Here is a 16,962-nt window from a genome sequence, read left to right as displayed (position 1 = left end):
CTGTGTACTTCTTTATCCGGGTTCCTGGCGGAAGTGACGTGTGTAACGCGCGACCGGCGCTTTGCTCACTTCCGGGAACCGAGGCGTGCTGCCGGACTGTTTTGTTGTACCAGGAAGCGTGAGCCCCTCAAGAACAGCAAGGAGGCGTCTCCGCTGTGGTAGCTTTACGGTTGCCTTTATTACAAGCTCGCGCTTGGGCTCTCCTCCAAACCAACCCTGACACGGCGGGACCGGAAGGGCAGGCGGAGCAGCCCCGAACCCTCAGCAAGACAGGTATTTACAGGAAAACAGGAGCGAGGGAGGAGGTGTCCAGTCTGCAAGCATCTGATAGAATGGCCGTAGCCCACAGGTGAGTCCTCTGAAGCAAGACCGTGTTTGATCACAAACAGTTTGAAAGCACATCTGAAACCATCAGACTCATCTTTGATTAACTTGCTAGGAAGTAGCTAGGGAGGAAGTGTGGCCAAGGACAAGCCGTGAGGTCCTTTCTTATGTCGGTTCAGCCTGAGTTCTGCAGCAGGTCAGGTTCTCAGGCTTTTTTCTTTTTCTTTTTTTTTTTCCTTTTCTTTAAGATGGAGGCCGGTCCCAAGATGAAGTAGGTTTGGCCTCTCCGATTCAGTCTTGAATTCAGAAGTCTTGACGTTTTTTGAACGTTCTAGAGTGACTAAAGACACAGCCTAAGAGAAGGCAGGTGGCCTTGGAGACATGGGTGTTACAGTGTCCAGATGTTATATCTTTTGTTTGTTTTAATTTTCTGGCTGTTCTGGAACTGGTTCCCTAGACCTGGCTGGCCTCAAACCCAAAGAGATCTGCCTGCCTCTGCCTCCCTAGTGCTAACAGTCAAGGCATCAGCCACCCCTGCCCGCCTCCAGGGTGTCATGTTTTAAGAAAAATTAAAAACCGATGGCTATAAACCAGAATTTTAAAGGAAATCCTTCCAGAATATTAGTTTAAAAAGTTAGAATTCTTTGGTATAAATTTAAGATCTATATTCAGCTGTAAGAAACAATACAAAGGAGCCTGTGTGTCCTGTGTCCTGCAACTTCTTATAAAGCTGCAGTGCATTTTTCCTTTTAGAACCACACCATTTTTATCCATTAATCCACCTTCTGAAATCTCAGCCACCACTAATCCACGTGCGTGTGCATGTGTGTGTCCACTAACTCACAAGTGCACTCACAAGGAGGCTAAAAGGGTGTGTGTGGTGTGTTATCCAAACTGGAGATTTGTGTATCTATCCAGGTTTTGTTAGTATTATTCCTGACAGGATCCCATAATATGAATTTATACTTCTGTTTGATCATTTTGGGGGAGGGGGCGGCATTAAAGGCAGGTACCACTGCCACCGTGTTCACTGTAAATCTAGAATTTAAAAAACAACTTACAGAGTCCACTTGCTTCTGCTGTGATTAATTGATTAATTGCCCTGCTCAAATCTTATCGTCAAACACACCTGCTCTTTGAGATTTAGAAAACAAAGTTTGAACTATAGTAACTCTTTGAATTTACTTGAAATACTTTAAATCTCTCTCTCTCTCTCTCTCTCTCTCTCTCTCTCTCTTTTGGCTTGCAAATAGACTTTTATTATCGTTGAGGAAGAAGCCACACAACCTACTCAGTTTTCAAGAACAGATGTTCAAAGTATACGCCATCAGATAGCTGTGGGTGGGACCATTTGTCATTTGAATTATGCTCACATCGTCACATAATGTTTTGTTATAAATGCATTGCTCTGTCTGACATCTCCTGTTTGGCAGCTGATAACAACTCCTGAGAGGCAGGCTTCTCCCCTCCCATGCGTACACCTCCAAAGAGCCGTCAATAAAGGTGACGATGACAGGGTCCACCCATAGTCTCAGGATCTCTTCTGGGCAGTACTGAAATCTCTGCAGATGGTAGCTCTCCACGCTAAAGAGCAAGAGAGAAGATATAGTTGAACAGACAATCAGGTTCTTGTCACTGACTCCGATCCATCCTGGGCTGTCTTCGTAACCTTGACACTCTGTCAGTCGCTGCCTGGGGTTGGTTCACCTTGTCATTCTTTGCTGCTGTTCATTTGTTGGGACTATATAAAAAGAAACACCACCAACGAGCTTCTGGTGGAGTTCGGGAAGCTTCCTGCCTCTTCTGCAGACTTGGGCCAATTGGCAGAGCCTCATGGTTTCTTCTGGATCAAACTGCTGTTGCTAATCCATAAATGGTGTTTGCGAGTGGATCGAGCTGCCGCTGCTGAATCATGTGAACTGAACTGCTGACATCCTGACAACGCAGACTGGATTCGTTCCAAAGAACTGTTTCTAAACAGCCCCACATCCTCCTTTGCCCTGTTCACCTTTCCTTTCCACTACCTCTGGTGGGTGGTGGGCTAGAAGAGAGGCTAAAGCAGTTAAGAACCCTTATTAAAAGTAGGTTTTGAAAAATATAAGCTTACAAATCTCCTTTTTATTTAAAAAGAAAATGCAAAAGCTGATGTCGAAAATGGCGTGGGCAATCTACAGTCTAATATACTAACATGGAATTAAGATGCCTGGTTTAAGAAAACTCAGTTATCATTTCATGCCTATAAGGCCAGTGTGCCTTTGGTGAATTATCATTCAAAAATATTATTTTTCATGTCTTTATGCTTGATCAAATGAAAGACATTTGTTAGTCTTTATGTTAGTTTGGACTGAAAGCCAAGCTATTTGGGAACAATTGCCTCTCGTTATGCAAGAGACATCTCCTGTTTAAATCTAATCTTTATCAATTTTGGTGATGTCCACAGCTTTGTCTTCCCCTGTGAAAACAGACAAATCCTCTTCCCTGCAGTGTGATTAGATCTTTCTATAATTGCTTGTCCTGTAGGAGTGTATAGCATACCTGTGTATTAGTCAGGGTTTTACTGCTGTGAACAGACACCATGACCAAGGCAACTCTTACAAGGACAACATTTTTTTTAAAATAGACTCTTCTCTTTTTTTCTTTTAGATTTATTCATTTATTTTATGTATGTGAGTACACTGTCACCATCTTCAGACACACCAGAAGAGGGCATCAGATCCCATTACAGATGGGTGTGAGCCACCACGTGGTTGCTGAAAATTGAACTCAGGACCTCTGGAAGAGCAGTCAGTGCTCTTAACCGCTGAGCCATCTCTCCAGCCCTAAGGACAACATTTAATTGGGGCTGGCTTATAGGCTGAGAGGTTTAGTCCATTATCGCCAAGGCAGGAACATGGCAGCATCCAGGGAGGCATGGTTCAGGAGGAGCTGAAAGTTCTGTATCTTCATCTGAAGGCTGCTAGCAGAAATACTGGCTTCCAGGCAGCTAGGATGAGGGTCTTAAAGCCCACACCCACAGTGACACACCCACTCCAATAGGGTCACACCTTCTAACAGTGCCATTCCCTGGGCCGAGCATATACCAACCATAACACCTGTAATATGCAAGAAACGGTTTCATTTTACTAGAGACATGTGCTGGAGCACTGCCAGTCTTAATTTCTACAGGTGTCCCCATAATGGCCATAACTTCTAATAAACATGTAATTACAGAATCAGCACTTTTAGAACTTAAAAGCAGTTGCCCATTGAAATCCTGAATATCTACGGTACACATACTTTAATTTCCAAACTCTGCAAAATGAAACACATCCACTTGCCAAATTTCATTTCTTTGGGTTACTTCCTGCAAGTAATAGAGTTTGGTGATATGAAGAGCAAGTAGGACATGTCCTTACAATTTACAAAAATTGCTGCCAAGTGATAGAAAAATCTGTCTTCAAATATTTGCTATTAACATGGTGTTTCTTATGAAATTCTGAGTTTCTACCACACTTCTTATTAATAGCCGATTAATTTCATCATTACCTTGTGTTAGAGGGTCTGGTAGACCCATATGGGATCTGATTCCTGTCCTATGATCAAGCCAGCTCAGTCAGTCAACCAGTTCTCCAGGGAGGGAACAAGGATTAAAAAGAAAAAAGACAATTAGCACTGTAGCGTGACCCCATCCTGTTCTGAGGCTGAAGTGGGTTTATTCTTTCCCAGTCAGCTTTTATACCATTTTAAGTACATGAAAATAATAAGGTCAGTTCTAGGCAATAAATATAGTCAAGGAACAAACAAGGCAATAAAGTCCCATAAGCACTGTTTCTAGGGTTTATCAGGATGGCCAAGACAGAAGGAAAGCCACACTGCTCAGCTGAGCTTTGCATTTATCCCAAATGTAAATATTCTTGCCTGAGCCTACTGAGTGTACTGTCCCAGTGTCAAATTCCTGCCAAATTCCTACAAGGCGGCTCCAAAAGCTCTCCACAGTCATATACAGTGGGTGATTTCTATTTCTGATTACTTGTAGTTGAATAAATAGCAAAAGTTAATTCTGAACCATCTGGGATAAATTCAGTGTTTTCAATATGCAAAACAACTCTTTTTGCATAGTGAGAGTAACTATATTAAGAGATACAGGAAAATCTAATAATACTGTAAGAATGGCATGCAGCTCTAAGGCACTTTACTTACTTTTCTTGACTTATAACCTGCCTTTCCTGATTCATCTGTATCAATATAGAATGTAGGGGGTCCAGAAATTGGTGTCTTTTTATGATGCAAGGGAGAATCTAATTAGTTCTTTTTATAAACTATTTATAAATATTTGTTAATCTCTCCCCACAAAAAAAAATTACTGCAAGTTCTTTGCCAGTGTTCATTTTTTACCCTTAATGAGGCAATTTCAGCATTAGTAAAAGTTATCACAATTTCTGCTGGGTCTATTCCTGCTAATTGACAAAGTATTGCAGGATCTTTGATCACACTGTGACCCCAAGAGTGTTTTATTTACTAAAAGCAAAAAAAAAAAAAAAAAAAAAAAAACCAACCAAACAGAAAAACCCTGTTTCTAGTTGTGTTGTGGCTCAGCCCTTAGCATACCCCTTTAATCCCTCTGGCTGAAATACGGACACACCCTTAGTACACACCTTTAATCCCAAACAATAAAGTTAAAGTTAGTTTGTAGAAGGAAGCTCCCAAGTTTGAAAGTGTTGTCTAATTGGGTGGCCAGAATGAGACAGAAGATTAGAACATATTGCCAAAGTTAGTATGAGGCCAAACCTACTGTACCTGGATGCAATCAGCAGAGGTTTATTAGGGACAGTTGGCTGGCCAACGGTCGGTCAATTCATTGCTCAAGCAGGAGCCGAATTGACAAAGACCTGCTGGCTGAGGGGCTTTTTAAAGGAGAAAACCACAAACCAGGGGAGTGAGGGGTTGCTAAGGAAATATAGCATAAAAATAGCAGAGAATTCCAGAGGAGCCCAACCTAAGTGAATCAGGGTCATGTGGAAAACACTATGTATACTCATTCTTCTCAAAAATGTGGTCTTGCCCTGTCACTTGCTCAACTATTTCTCAGTTGTCCTGTCATCATGGTTACTAGTTTCTCAGCCCCACCTAGATGACTTGCACACACACACACACACACACATTTCTGGTTTATTTGGAAAGTCAGGTGTGTTGGATGTTGTTGGAGCAGACACATGAAGGAGTGTTTTCCTAAAGCACAGATGTGAAGGAATGTTTCCATTAAGCAGACACAGGTGAAAGAATGTTTTGCTAAAGAAAGCATGTGAAAGGACACATGATGAAGGATTCTTTGCTAACAACAAGCGTGTATTGGTTCGCCTTACAATGCACTGCTGAGTCCTATTTATCGTGATTCCATAGAGAGAAACACACCAAAAAACTTCTGGTGGTGTTATGGTGGCTTCTTGCCTCTTCCTCAGACTCAGGCTGACTGGCAGTGATGTCAGCTGATACAGACTCGTGGAGTCTAAGACAGATACTGATACTCTAAGACAGACTCACATGGTGAGGCAAGAGCCGAGGGAAGACACTTGGTGTTTGGAGAGAGAGTAAATAGGACTCAGTGGACAGTGACGGGAGGCTTGCACAGCTAGCTTTGCGACACTTCTTGGTCTCACATCTTCGTCTTTGCTGATCTTCACTGAGAGAGGAACTGCTAGCCTCCCTGGCGGTCTTGGTCGCAGACTTGTGCTGATTTGGCTGAGGTCTGGCTGCTTCTGCTAGGTTGTGCCAACGCTGCTGATTCATGTTTGCCATTCCGACACTGCTGAACTGGACTGCAGGTGGATTCCTGAAGTGTCTGCATGCGGATCGAGCTGCTGCTGTTCATTCCTGTGAACGGAACTCTGATTCCCTGACAAGGGAGATCAGATTTACTCCAAATAACAATTTCTAAGCAGGTCCACTTCCCCCATATCCTAATAACCTTTTCTACTACCTCTGGTGGGTAGTAGGCTAGAAGGGAGGTTAAAGCACTTAAGAACTCTTTAAAAGTTTTTGGGAAATCAAGGCATATGCATGCATGCATACACACATACATACATACACTGAGCTTTTTTTTTAAGCATAGGGACAACTAAATATATGAAGCACTACAGTTCCTGCTGGCTGAAATAAACAAATGAAGCTTGATTTTTTATTTTTACCTTAGTAAAACTATGGTGTAGCTACAAAGATGCCGGTAAACTTGGGAGGTACTAAAGGACTCCTAACCAGTGCTTAGCTGCTATTACAGTGACTCACAAGGTAAGATGCAGAGAACCTCGGAGACACTAACAAAAGGATTAAAGACTTCCAGGTGATATGTGGAGTGTTTCAGTTTTGGTAACAGGGACTGTTCATTTTAAAGACTGATGAAGAAGGTAGAGTCACAGAGGGTGGGGTTTGTTGGGAACCGCACTAGCCCCACGTTCTGGTGGCCAAAAAATGTTGCAGCCCGAGCAAAATGTTGAGGCCTGGCCTGCCCCGTGTTGGGTGGCCACTGTATCCCGGTCCAAGCTGCCGCTTCAGTCCGAGGGTCGGGGTTCAGCAAGAGCGAGAGTGAGGACGGACTTGAAGAATGGAGACCAGACAGAGTGTAATTCAATCCCGTTTATTCTTCAGTCTCTCTTCCTCTAAGTGTCTCCTAAAAGTGTCTGATTCTCTCCCATCTGCCTCTGCCTTTTATATGTCTCACTTCTAAGCCATGCCTTTTGGTCACACCTTTAATCATGCCCTTAGGTCTTGTCTCTAACTCTGATCTCTATAATCTCACGCACCTTTAATCTCACGCACCTTTAATCTCACACACCCAAGGTATCTAAACCAAGATTATCAGAGTGTGCTCAGCTGTTGTAGGCTATTGTAATCCAAGTCTCATGTCAGGATATATGGCTCAAGATGGCTGCAAAGCTGATAGCCGCTTTCTGCTAAAAGTCGGCCCCCAACAGGGGTTCGAGTTCAGTGTTTTCAGCTGATGAGTGGGATGTCAAATGGGCATCTTAAGAGGGATTTTTTTTCCCCAAAGTGGAGTCACCTGTTCTTGCCACTGTTGCCACTGCACAGAGAGAAGCCAAGCAGGGAATGACTTTGACCGATTCCCTTTCTTCCTGGTTCCCAGCCCCTCCCCCATCAAGTGCCAGCTGCTACAATTCCCACACTAGACCCCCACATCCCCATGTGAAGGGGCTGAGTCTCAGTCCCAGAGACCCCAAGGATCCTGGAGGGTTAACATTTGCAGCAAGACGTGGCAGGAACAGGAGAAAGAAATGACACTCCGTGGTGTTTTTTCCTTAGGTGAAACAGCAGTAACTGATGATGTAAAAGAACAAAATTCCGAGCTGGAGAGATGGCTCAGTGGTTAAGAGCACTGACTGCTCTTCCAGAGGTCCTGAGTTCAAATCCCAGCAACCACACGGTGGCTCACAACCATCTGTAATGGGATCTGATGACCTCTTCTGATATGTCTGAAGACAGCTACATTGTACTCGTATAAATAATAATAATAATAAACCCTGTTTCTCCCCCACAAAAGAACAAAATCCAGACTCATAGCAGAGGGTACAACGTTACCTTCCAGAGCCATGTGCCAGAATTTAACTTGAAAAGCTTAGACATACAGAACAAAAAAATTAGGTGATTACCCTTCCCCCAAAACGCTGTCTTTCTACTCATGTTTTTGTCTACTAATTATTGAGAAAACAATAACTTATGGAAAATCAGTGGAAGAGATGCAAGGCCTGAAGCCTGTAACTTGAAAGAGGAAGGAGGAAGGCGGAGATGCCACTCTGCTTACTGCTGCATGGCTGCCAGTCTTAGGCCCACACAGCAACCCAGTTCTCATTATAAGTGATTATGAAACTTATGCATCAGCAGATGGTTTGTGGAATAATCTGACATCTGGAAATTAGACAGGAGATTAATATTGTGGCTATCAAGCCAGACAATATGGAAAAGCTCGGTGATTACAGAAGCAGAATTCCATCCCGGCAGCTCTAACACATCTGTGCACAACAGCAGTAAAGCCGCCACTGGGTCATGTGAGATAAAGCCACATATGCTCTGTGACGTGCATTCTAAACTGTTTGAAAAACCCAAGAACCCAGCAACAGGCTATTTTATTCTGAAACCATATCCTATGTTTCTGATGTAAAATTCAGCCACAGGGATTGCCATACGCTGACTACAGCAACAGTCAGAATTTGGGCCTGGAATAGAAAGACAGGCCTAGGAGACATATCAAGTACATGAATGCCACAGAAGCAAACTTTGAACACTGTGTAACTGTTGTGGCCCGTACTCTTCCTCAACGCTTTGGGGGCTTAGTGCTCTGGTAAAGAGAGAGAGTGGGGCTCTTGGGGCAGGAAACTCAAAGAATGGAGACAAGACAGGGTGTGATCAAGTCTCTCTCTATTGAAGGGAATTCTGAGGTATTTATATACACAAGCAGGAGAACACAGGTGAAAACACTTTACCACGTGCACCATACAGCTGAGGTCACTAAACAGCAAAACAAGCTATGTGGGATAAACAGTATATTTATCAGAGTGTGCTTCAGCTGTTATAGGCTTTTGACAACCAAGTCTTTCATCAGGGTATATGGTTCCAGATGGCTGCAAAGTTGATCTAGCCGCTTTCTACTAAAGTCGGCTCCCAACATGTAACACCTGCATATTTGACACATTTGCATATTAGGGAATGGATCTGACAGTGTTATTTTGACTGGATCGTACAGTGATTTCTTCAGAATGAAGAAACACAAAGCAAGATATCACTCTAGAAGTATCCCAAGGAAACAGTAGGTAGCCAGGTGATCGTAGCATTCCCCTTTAATTCCAGCATGCAGGAGACAGAAGCAGGCAGATCTGTGAGTTCAAGGACAGCCTGGTCTACAATGTGAGTTCCAGGACACCCAGAGCTACAGTGAAATCCTGTCTTTAAAAACAAACAAACAAAAAATATTATCTCCATTTTCTAAGAAAGAGGTGGAGAGGAAAACACTTAAGCTTCATACAGCATTGAAGCCACGTAAAGTCCACACAAGTGGTGAGTGAAGGATGAAGTGAGTGTGGACAGTCTAGACTTTGAAAGGATGTCCTGCATACAGCCTAGCACCCCAAGGGAAAAACATTGCTGGATGGACTATAATCTAAACATATTTCAACACCCAGTAAACTGAGCTGACATTCCATGCAGGAGTCACCTCCTGTTTAGTGAGACAGTGAAACCTAGCACTGCCTGTAACAGAGCCGTCCACTATGGCACCCCTTTCCAATATGACACTAAGATGTTCTACAGCACACTTGACAGCCAAATAGAGAAAGGGGTGCAGATGCATCATAGACTGTTCTCTGTAGCCGGATACTTATTCTGCTACATTGTATTAGAAGTGGAGCTGGGGGAGAAAGAGAGGAAGGGGAGAAGGAGGAGGCTATCAGCCATGGAGAGGCACAGATGGGTCAAAAGCTGTCCTGGGTAGCAACTTCTATCAAAAGGTTAAGATATTGGGTAACAACTCTAATTGTGTGAGCATCTTGTTAATTGAGCATTTCTAAATATATAAATCCTCTAGATAATTAAGCTTTTGTCATTTCTATCAGATTCTGTGAGGATGGCAGATATTGTCTGGGGTTCAGCCGAACTTCGTTGATGTTTCTCCGTGTAGCCCTGGCTGTCCTGGAACTCACTCTGTAGACCAGGCTGGCCTCGAACTCAGAAATCCGCCTGCCTCTGCCTCCCAAGTGCTGGGATTAAAGGCGTGCGCCACCACCGCCCGGCATGAACAAATGTTTTAATCACAGTTGGCTGTAGTCACCTTTTGCCATGTCTGGTACTGAAAACAAGGGGGAAAAGCTCCTACTGAACAAAAGTGACAAAGGACGGGGCAGGCAACAGCAAGAAGAGAAAATCACCACCTACTCCTGAACCCCCAAGGGCCCCTAGTTCTATCTTACTTTGGAGATTTTGATTGCATACCCAGTCTTTTCTGGTTAATTCCTAATTGTTCTTCCAAACCCATCTGGGCTACCGCACCCTGTGTTTGACTTACCCACTGAAGTTTATCTGCTCCCTGCAAGGCACACAAGATCCTTGAAAAGCTTAGTCTATATCCTCAGTCCAAGCTCCAAATAGGACATTTAGGTATTTTTATTAACATTTAACAAAAATGTTAGTAAAACTTCATTGGTAAGATCAACAGCTGGAAACGTTAGAGACTTTGAAGTGCCGTGGGCTAACCAATCCTGGAATAAAGCAGACAGCAGTGGCCAGGCGTGCTGGCACACTCCTTCCTGGCACACTCCTTTAGTCCCAGCATTCCGGAGTCAGACGGAGGTGGATCTCTGTGAGTTCAAGGTCAGCCTGGTTTATATAGTGAGTTTCAGGACAGGCTGTAGCTGTGTATAGTGAATCTGTCTCAGAAAAGGACATATCTGGCTGCCCTTGGCACTGCCAATGCAGAGGGCTGCACCACTGTAGCATGAACACACAGACCAACACAGTAGCTTTCATTGAGTCTGTTTTGTCCGGGCACCAAACCTAAGTTGCAAGGTAAGTTGTAATTGTGTGTGGCCGTGTTTGTCCACTAGCCCGATATTGTTTAAATATATTTAGAAACTGCCATTTTTACTTCTAAAATGGAATTAATGGTTATAAGGAAAGGATAATAAAATCATTGTACAAAAGACTTTATGAGACCCAGAACAATTACTATGGAAGGTGGGGATTTCTGTTTCTGTTCCTCACCACTGCTTCAGGGTTAAAAACAATGTCTGGCCCCACCTACTTTCTTTGGCCACACCAAGGAACCTCACATCCATTGTGTTATAGAAAACCCAAGTCTTCAAGGGGTCTTAAAGTGTAATATGTATACGCAAAGGGAAAGAGGATAAAAACACTCCAAGAGTAACGAATGGGGAAAAAAACCTCATAGGTATTGACTGAACTGAAAGAATATTGTAAGAACTTGTTATATTTTAGAAGAAAAGCTTACCGGACACTCAGTTATGGACTCAGATGCAATTTTCATTTAAGTCTACCTCACCCCTAAGTCTTAATACAAAGTAGTACTTATATGTTAATGAGGATACTGACTAATGGCTTTATAGAATTAAAAACTTGACAGATATCTAGCACCAACAGACAAAAAAAAAAAAACCAAATTCAGGACTTTAGAAAAGTGCACACTACTAAGATACTTTATTTGGTCTCGCACATGGCTGATAGCAAGCTATGCAAAGATGAGTTGCCTGTGATTAATCCCATCCACCCACTGAGGTAGTGAAAATGACGCAGACAAGTCGTCAAGGGAGTGTGTCTGTTGCTATGGTGCCAGCTGGGAAACCAATGTATCTCCATGAGCAGAAAAGACCAGAAATATAAACATGTCGTCAAAATGTGGGTTATCAAGGTATTCTTACTTATCTAAAAACTACCTGATCCAATTTTTAAAATAAAAATTCTAATATTTCCAGGGAATGTGAGCAGAAACAGGTAACACTAAACAATGGGATCCCAATACTCAACTGTAAAGATTTTATTTTCCCATTTTTAGAGTAACATTATTGTAAAGTCCACAGTTATTGCAACATCTGCATTGCTTAAAAGAATTCCTAAGAATTTTGTTAAAGCATATTTTTAAAAAACAGAACCAAAATAATGTACATTTTTATCTCTAAACATTGTGTCATTAAAGTCCATATACTGTCTTCTGTATAAATCAATGTGATGTTACAATAATATACATGATCCGATTCTTAAAGGCCTTTGACCATGTATGATATCCAAGAGAGGCTCAATGCCTTTAATGCCAGGCTTTGGAAACTGTTATGACCCTAAAGAACAAGGGAAGGCTGTATGTGCAGGTGGGGTCTGACGGTTCAGCTGTTTGCAGGGAAGGCTGTATGTGCGGGTGGGGTCTGACAATTCAGCTGTTTGCAGCGTCCGCTTGGCGAGGCCACCCATCCTCCTCCACTCCAGAGTCATAGTCCTCTTCAGAGGACTCTTTCGAGGGAGCTCTGTAATCAAAGCCATGTTTGTTTGTTATTCAACAAAATTGGAAGCAGAATAGTAAACTAGACTTCATAGCTAAATAAGCTAAATAAGCCCCCAAACAAACAAAAACCACTGCCCGGCTCAAATGTCTGTTTTTATAAAACAGACATTTTTTAATAAAAATTTTTATAAAACAGTATTCCCTGGGATACTGAAATGCTCATTCATTTATGTGTTGCCTATGGCTGCTTCTGTGCTGGGAGCAGCTTTGAGTAACTGCTGTATAGACTGAATGGCTCTGAAGCATTTATACGAGAAAGTTTGCTGGCTCCTACAATAAAGAAAGCAATAACTGCGGGTGGAGGTGGTGCACGCCTTTAGTCCCAGCACTTGGGAGGCAGAGGCAGGCGGATTTTGAGGCCAGCCTGATCTACAGAGTGAGTTCCAGGACAGCCAGGGCTACTCAGAGAAACCCTGTCTCGAAAAACCAAAAAAAAAAAAAAAAAAAAAAAAAAGAAGAGCTGAATGTGGTGGTTCATACCAGTAATCCCAGCATTTAGGAGCTCAAGGCTATTCCCAGATACTTAGTGACTTCAAAGCCAACATATATTTAAATAAATAAATAAATAGGAAAGAAAAAAGAAAAGAAAAAAAAAAGAGGCAAGCTATAAAAAAAGTTATCCCTCAATTAGAAAATCAGCATCAAAATTCATTTTAATCTCTGCAATCTGTTCCTTGTTCTCCCCGACCCACATGCACCCCTTTCTGTGTTTCTCTTGTGTATCCCTGGCAGGCAGCCTCCCTCCAGTTCACTGCAGGGGATTCCAACATCCATAAGCTGAGGTTTCTCTGTTTAAGGTTCCTGAGCTGGAGCCACCACATGACTCATTCCTCATGCCGAGAAACCAATTTTTCCCTCTTCCCACAGTGACTGTATCACTGTGAATGTGTGATCAATCCAAGAATTTCTGAAATAATAGTGGATTTCCGCCTACCACGTGGACACCATCATTCTACATGGAGCTGTCTGTGTGTTTTCTATCTGTGGATTCAAGGGTCTCAGGAGTGGTCTGGTAACTTGACTCCTACAGGAACACAGGCAGTTAGAAAAGGAAGCTCCCAGTGGGCTGGTTGCGACCCATCCTGGAGCTAAGTCAGGTGGGACAAAAGGGAGCTGGGAGGGGGCAGAGCTTGGCAGCTTCTGGACAAGGCAGTAGTGTGATTTTAAAACTACACACACAGGTGTATTTTGCACATTGCTTGCTGGAGAAAAAGTAGAGACTGATTTTGAAGATCAGTTTTCAAAATGACTCACAAAATTATTTTATAAAACCATATTAAATTTATCTTATAGAAAATTCATGAGATTACTACTTCCAGACAGCCTGTCTGTCTGTAGTAATACCTCACCACCAGAGCCTCACCAGACTAGTCTCAAGCTGCTTGTGGTAACTGCGTAGTTACACAACTGAAATCATACTAGATGAGCAGGGAAATCCTGACAGGGAAGACTTATCAGTGACAGACTAATAAACTCAAGCAGTAGGGACTTTAACCCCAGTGCTGTTCTGGCCTGAGAACATGCTTTACCGGATGTATCCTGGTTCCTTTTTGCCTTCCACTACTTCTTTGTCAACTTCCACACAAACAATGTCAGAATTGGGAACTTCAAACATGGGCTCTAGTAACAGCTTTTCCTAGAAGGAGAAAAGGTGACACATTAGGAGAAGAAACTGAGTCCATAAAAAATACCTCAGTTTTAATTAGTGTGAAGCTTTCATACTCCCTACGTTAAAACAGCTTTTCATTACATTCAGGTCATTTTATAAATAAGTCAACTGACTATTGTTCTGTCAACCTAAGCAACAGTCGCACAAGCCTGTGGTCTCACACTCAGTGCTACTCCTAAGTGTGCCTGGTCTTTTGTACGGCCAAGACAGTCAACTAATAATCCTTACTTTTATGTCAATCAATCTTAAAATCACCTCTGCCCAGCTATTCAATTTCAAACTGTGATTCAAATGTATTTGCCTCAGGTGCAGCAGTAGGCCTTAAGAAAACTTGAAAAAGGTTTTCTAACTTCCAGGAACGTCAACTGAATAATTTACCTGTTCTTCCACTTTGCCTGTCTGTCTGTAGTAATACCTCACCACCAGAGCCTCACCAGACTAGTCTCAAGCTGCTTGTGGTAACTGCATAGTTCCACAACTGAAATCATACTAGATGAGCAGGGAAATCCTGACAGGGAAGACAACTTGCTTTAGGAGCAGGCAGTGAAACAGTAATTCACACCAGATCTGGAGGACAATTTTAAAAAGGAGTGGGCGGTACCAGGAAGCTGGTGTCCTAGACCTAGAGTCTCTAAGAACAACTCATCGCACACTGAAGCACACAGGCTAATATGGGGTCCGAGAAAGATCTGAACTCGGTAAAGTCCACATAGACCATGCTGGCCTCAGATGCAGAGATCTGCCTAACTGCCTCCCAACGGCTGGGAGGGACGGACACTGTCACACCCGCCCAGCTGATTCAGATTATGTATTTCATCTGTCATAGTGTGTGCTCTGGGCTGCGGACACCTTCTTACAAATTTGGGTTGTTTTGTTTTCTTTCTTTTTGAGACTGTGTCATGGTATCTGCGATGGGGATTCCAACGGAAGCCTCATGCACATATTTGTCAGTTCCAGGGTTCTAGCTATGGCTTTCAAAACCACCTCAGTAACATTCAGTTCACACTACAGATATAGACAGAGATACATGAAAATGTAAGCTGGTGATCTTTCCCAATAGTCACCGATCTACTAACTGCAATGACCACTCCTAATCTTCCTAGCAGCACAGAATTTTATAACTAAATGAAACTAATGACTATTTCATAGACAAACAAGTTCCAGAAAGTTAACTGAGACTCAGAAACAAGGTAAGAGATTGAGGTTAGGCTGGCCTTGAACTCACTGTATCACTGAGAAGGCATGGTTCCCCTGCCTTCACCTCCTGAGAATTAATTACAGATATGAGTCAGTGTCATGGAGCTAGATATAAGGGCTTCTTGTATTCTAGCAAGCACTGTACATACTGAGTGCCCGAGCCCAAATTGTGTGTGTGTGTTGTTTTATAAACTCAAGCCAGTACACATTCACACTATTGAGCCACACTGACCAATCACAAAATACCTTTTTCTGGAAGCTGAAGCAAAATAAAATCTGTGACTACCCTATCCATTCTCCACAAAAGAAAGCCATAGAAATAAAAAAGCTTTAGGACAGAACTCTAGATAGAATTTCCAAAAGAAAAACAGAAAGTTTAATAGTCTCAAAGGACTCAAAGGGTGTGAGGAGGGAGATAGCTCAGTGAGTGAAGCACTCACTTGCAGATATGAGAACCTGAGTTTGGGTCCTCAGCATGGACATAAAAGTTGAGTAGACGTGGCAGCCGATCTATAATCTTGGTGCTTGAGAAGCAGAGGGGGCGGAGCCCTAGAAGCTAACCAACCTCACCAAGCTGGAAAGCTCTAGGTTCCGCAGGAGACCCAGTCTAGTAAATACAGTGGAAAATGATTAAACAAGACACCTGGTGGCATGCATCTAATACTCCCAGCCCTCGGGAGGCAGACACATCTGTGAGTTCGAGGCCAGCCTGGTCTACAGAGTGAGTTTCAGGACAGCCAGGGCTACAGAGAAGCCCAGTCTCAACACCTACCCCAAGGAAAACATCCAACATCAGCCTCTGGCCTTCAAGCACATGCATCTGCACGCAAGTTAGCAGACAGACAGACAGACATGTACGTATGTACACTGGCCAATGCAAAGCAACACAGCACACTTGCATCACTAACAATCTGGGAGAAGAGGGCTGTTAATCTTTTAACTCCATCTTACCATTATAGACCGGAGACCTCGCGCACCTGTTTTTCTCTCCAGCGCCAATCTAGCTATGGCTTTCAAAGCATCCTCTGTGACATTCAGTTCACACTGCAGATGGGTAAAAGAGAAACGAAAACTTAACCAAGGCCTCGGTGATCTTTCCTAATATAGCCATGTAGCATTGGATCTTCTAACTGTAACGACTATTATTAACCTTCCAGACCCAGAAGTTTTTACAAACAATGGGACCAATAGCTATTTCACAGAAAGTTAAGTAAAGTCAGACTCGGGAACAAGGCCAGAGAGAAGGTGAGGTTCCTGTGGCCTCTATCTCTTGACAGACCTTAACCCTTTTCAGACTAGACTACTGTCTTTTACCACTTAAACCTCATTGCAAACGACTTGCATTAGCACCTTAACATTTTCCTTTTGCTACGGTTGATTAAACGCAGGGCCAGGCGCACTAGCACTGAGCTACACCCCTAGCTGTCTAAGTACAACGGATAGGAAAAAGTTAAAAAGGCAAAACTTCAGACAAGTCTGTCATTTCATGATGCTTTAGAGTGTCATCCACAAGCAGTATGCTTTAACCACCTGACCACTGGGAGCACCGCGGCCGTGAGTCACCTGACCACTGGGAGCACCGTGGCCGCGAGTCACCTGACCACTGGGAGCACCACGGCTGTGAGTCACCTGACCACTGGGAGCACCGCGGCTGCGAGTCACAATCTGCTCCTTAGCTGGGTATGAGGCTCAGTGGTGAGGTGACTGCATGGCAAGAGAGAAA

At 43.1% G+C, this 16,962-nt stretch overlaps 1 protein-coding gene, 1 long non-coding RNA gene and 1 pseudogene across 3 annotated transcripts in view; 2 read left to right on the top strand and 1 right to left on the bottom strand.

Annotated features, from left to right (window-relative positions):
- The first annotated feature begins 24 nt into the window (after positions 1-24).
- LOC143439424 (uncharacterized) lies at positions 25-2,425 on the top strand. Its single transcript, XR_013107669.1, has 2 exons — positions 25-349; positions 1,578-2,425. It is a non-coding gene; the product is annotated as an uncharacterized LOC143439424 (long non-coding RNA).
- A 5,415-nt stretch (positions 2,426-7,840) lies between these two features.
- Positions 7,841-8,699, top strand: LOC143438908 (serine/threonine-protein phosphatase 2A 55 kDa regulatory subunit B alpha isoform pseudogene; annotated as a pseudogene).
- Positions 8,700-11,839: 3,140 nt separating this feature from the next.
- Positions 11,840-16,962, bottom strand: part of Clpx (caseinolytic mitochondrial matrix peptidase chaperone subunit X) — a 36,126-nt gene continuing 31,003 nt past the window's right edge. For both annotated transcript variants that reach the window (XM_076925799.1, XM_076925800.1), the window contains 3 exons: positions 16,191-16,283; positions 13,903-14,009; positions 11,840-12,335 (listed from right to left, as the gene is read on the bottom strand). In XM_076925799.1, coding sequence (XP_076781914.1) covers positions 12,245-12,335; positions 13,903-14,009; positions 16,191-16,283 — 291 coding nt within the window. In that variant the 3' untranslated portion in view covers positions 11,840-12,244. The remainder of the gene's footprint in view (positions 12,336-13,902; positions 14,010-16,190; positions 16,284-16,962) is intronic.

The sequence above is a fragment of the Arvicanthis niloticus genome, chromosome 26 (assembly GCF_011762505.2).
Source record: "Arvicanthis niloticus isolate mArvNil1 chromosome 26, mArvNil1.pat.X, whole genome shotgun sequence".
Lineage (NCBI taxonomy): Eukaryota > Metazoa > Chordata > Mammalia > Rodentia > Muridae > Arvicanthis > Arvicanthis niloticus.
The sequence above is the reverse complement of the archived record's forward strand: the minus strand, read 5'-3'. Positions and strand labels throughout refer to the sequence as shown.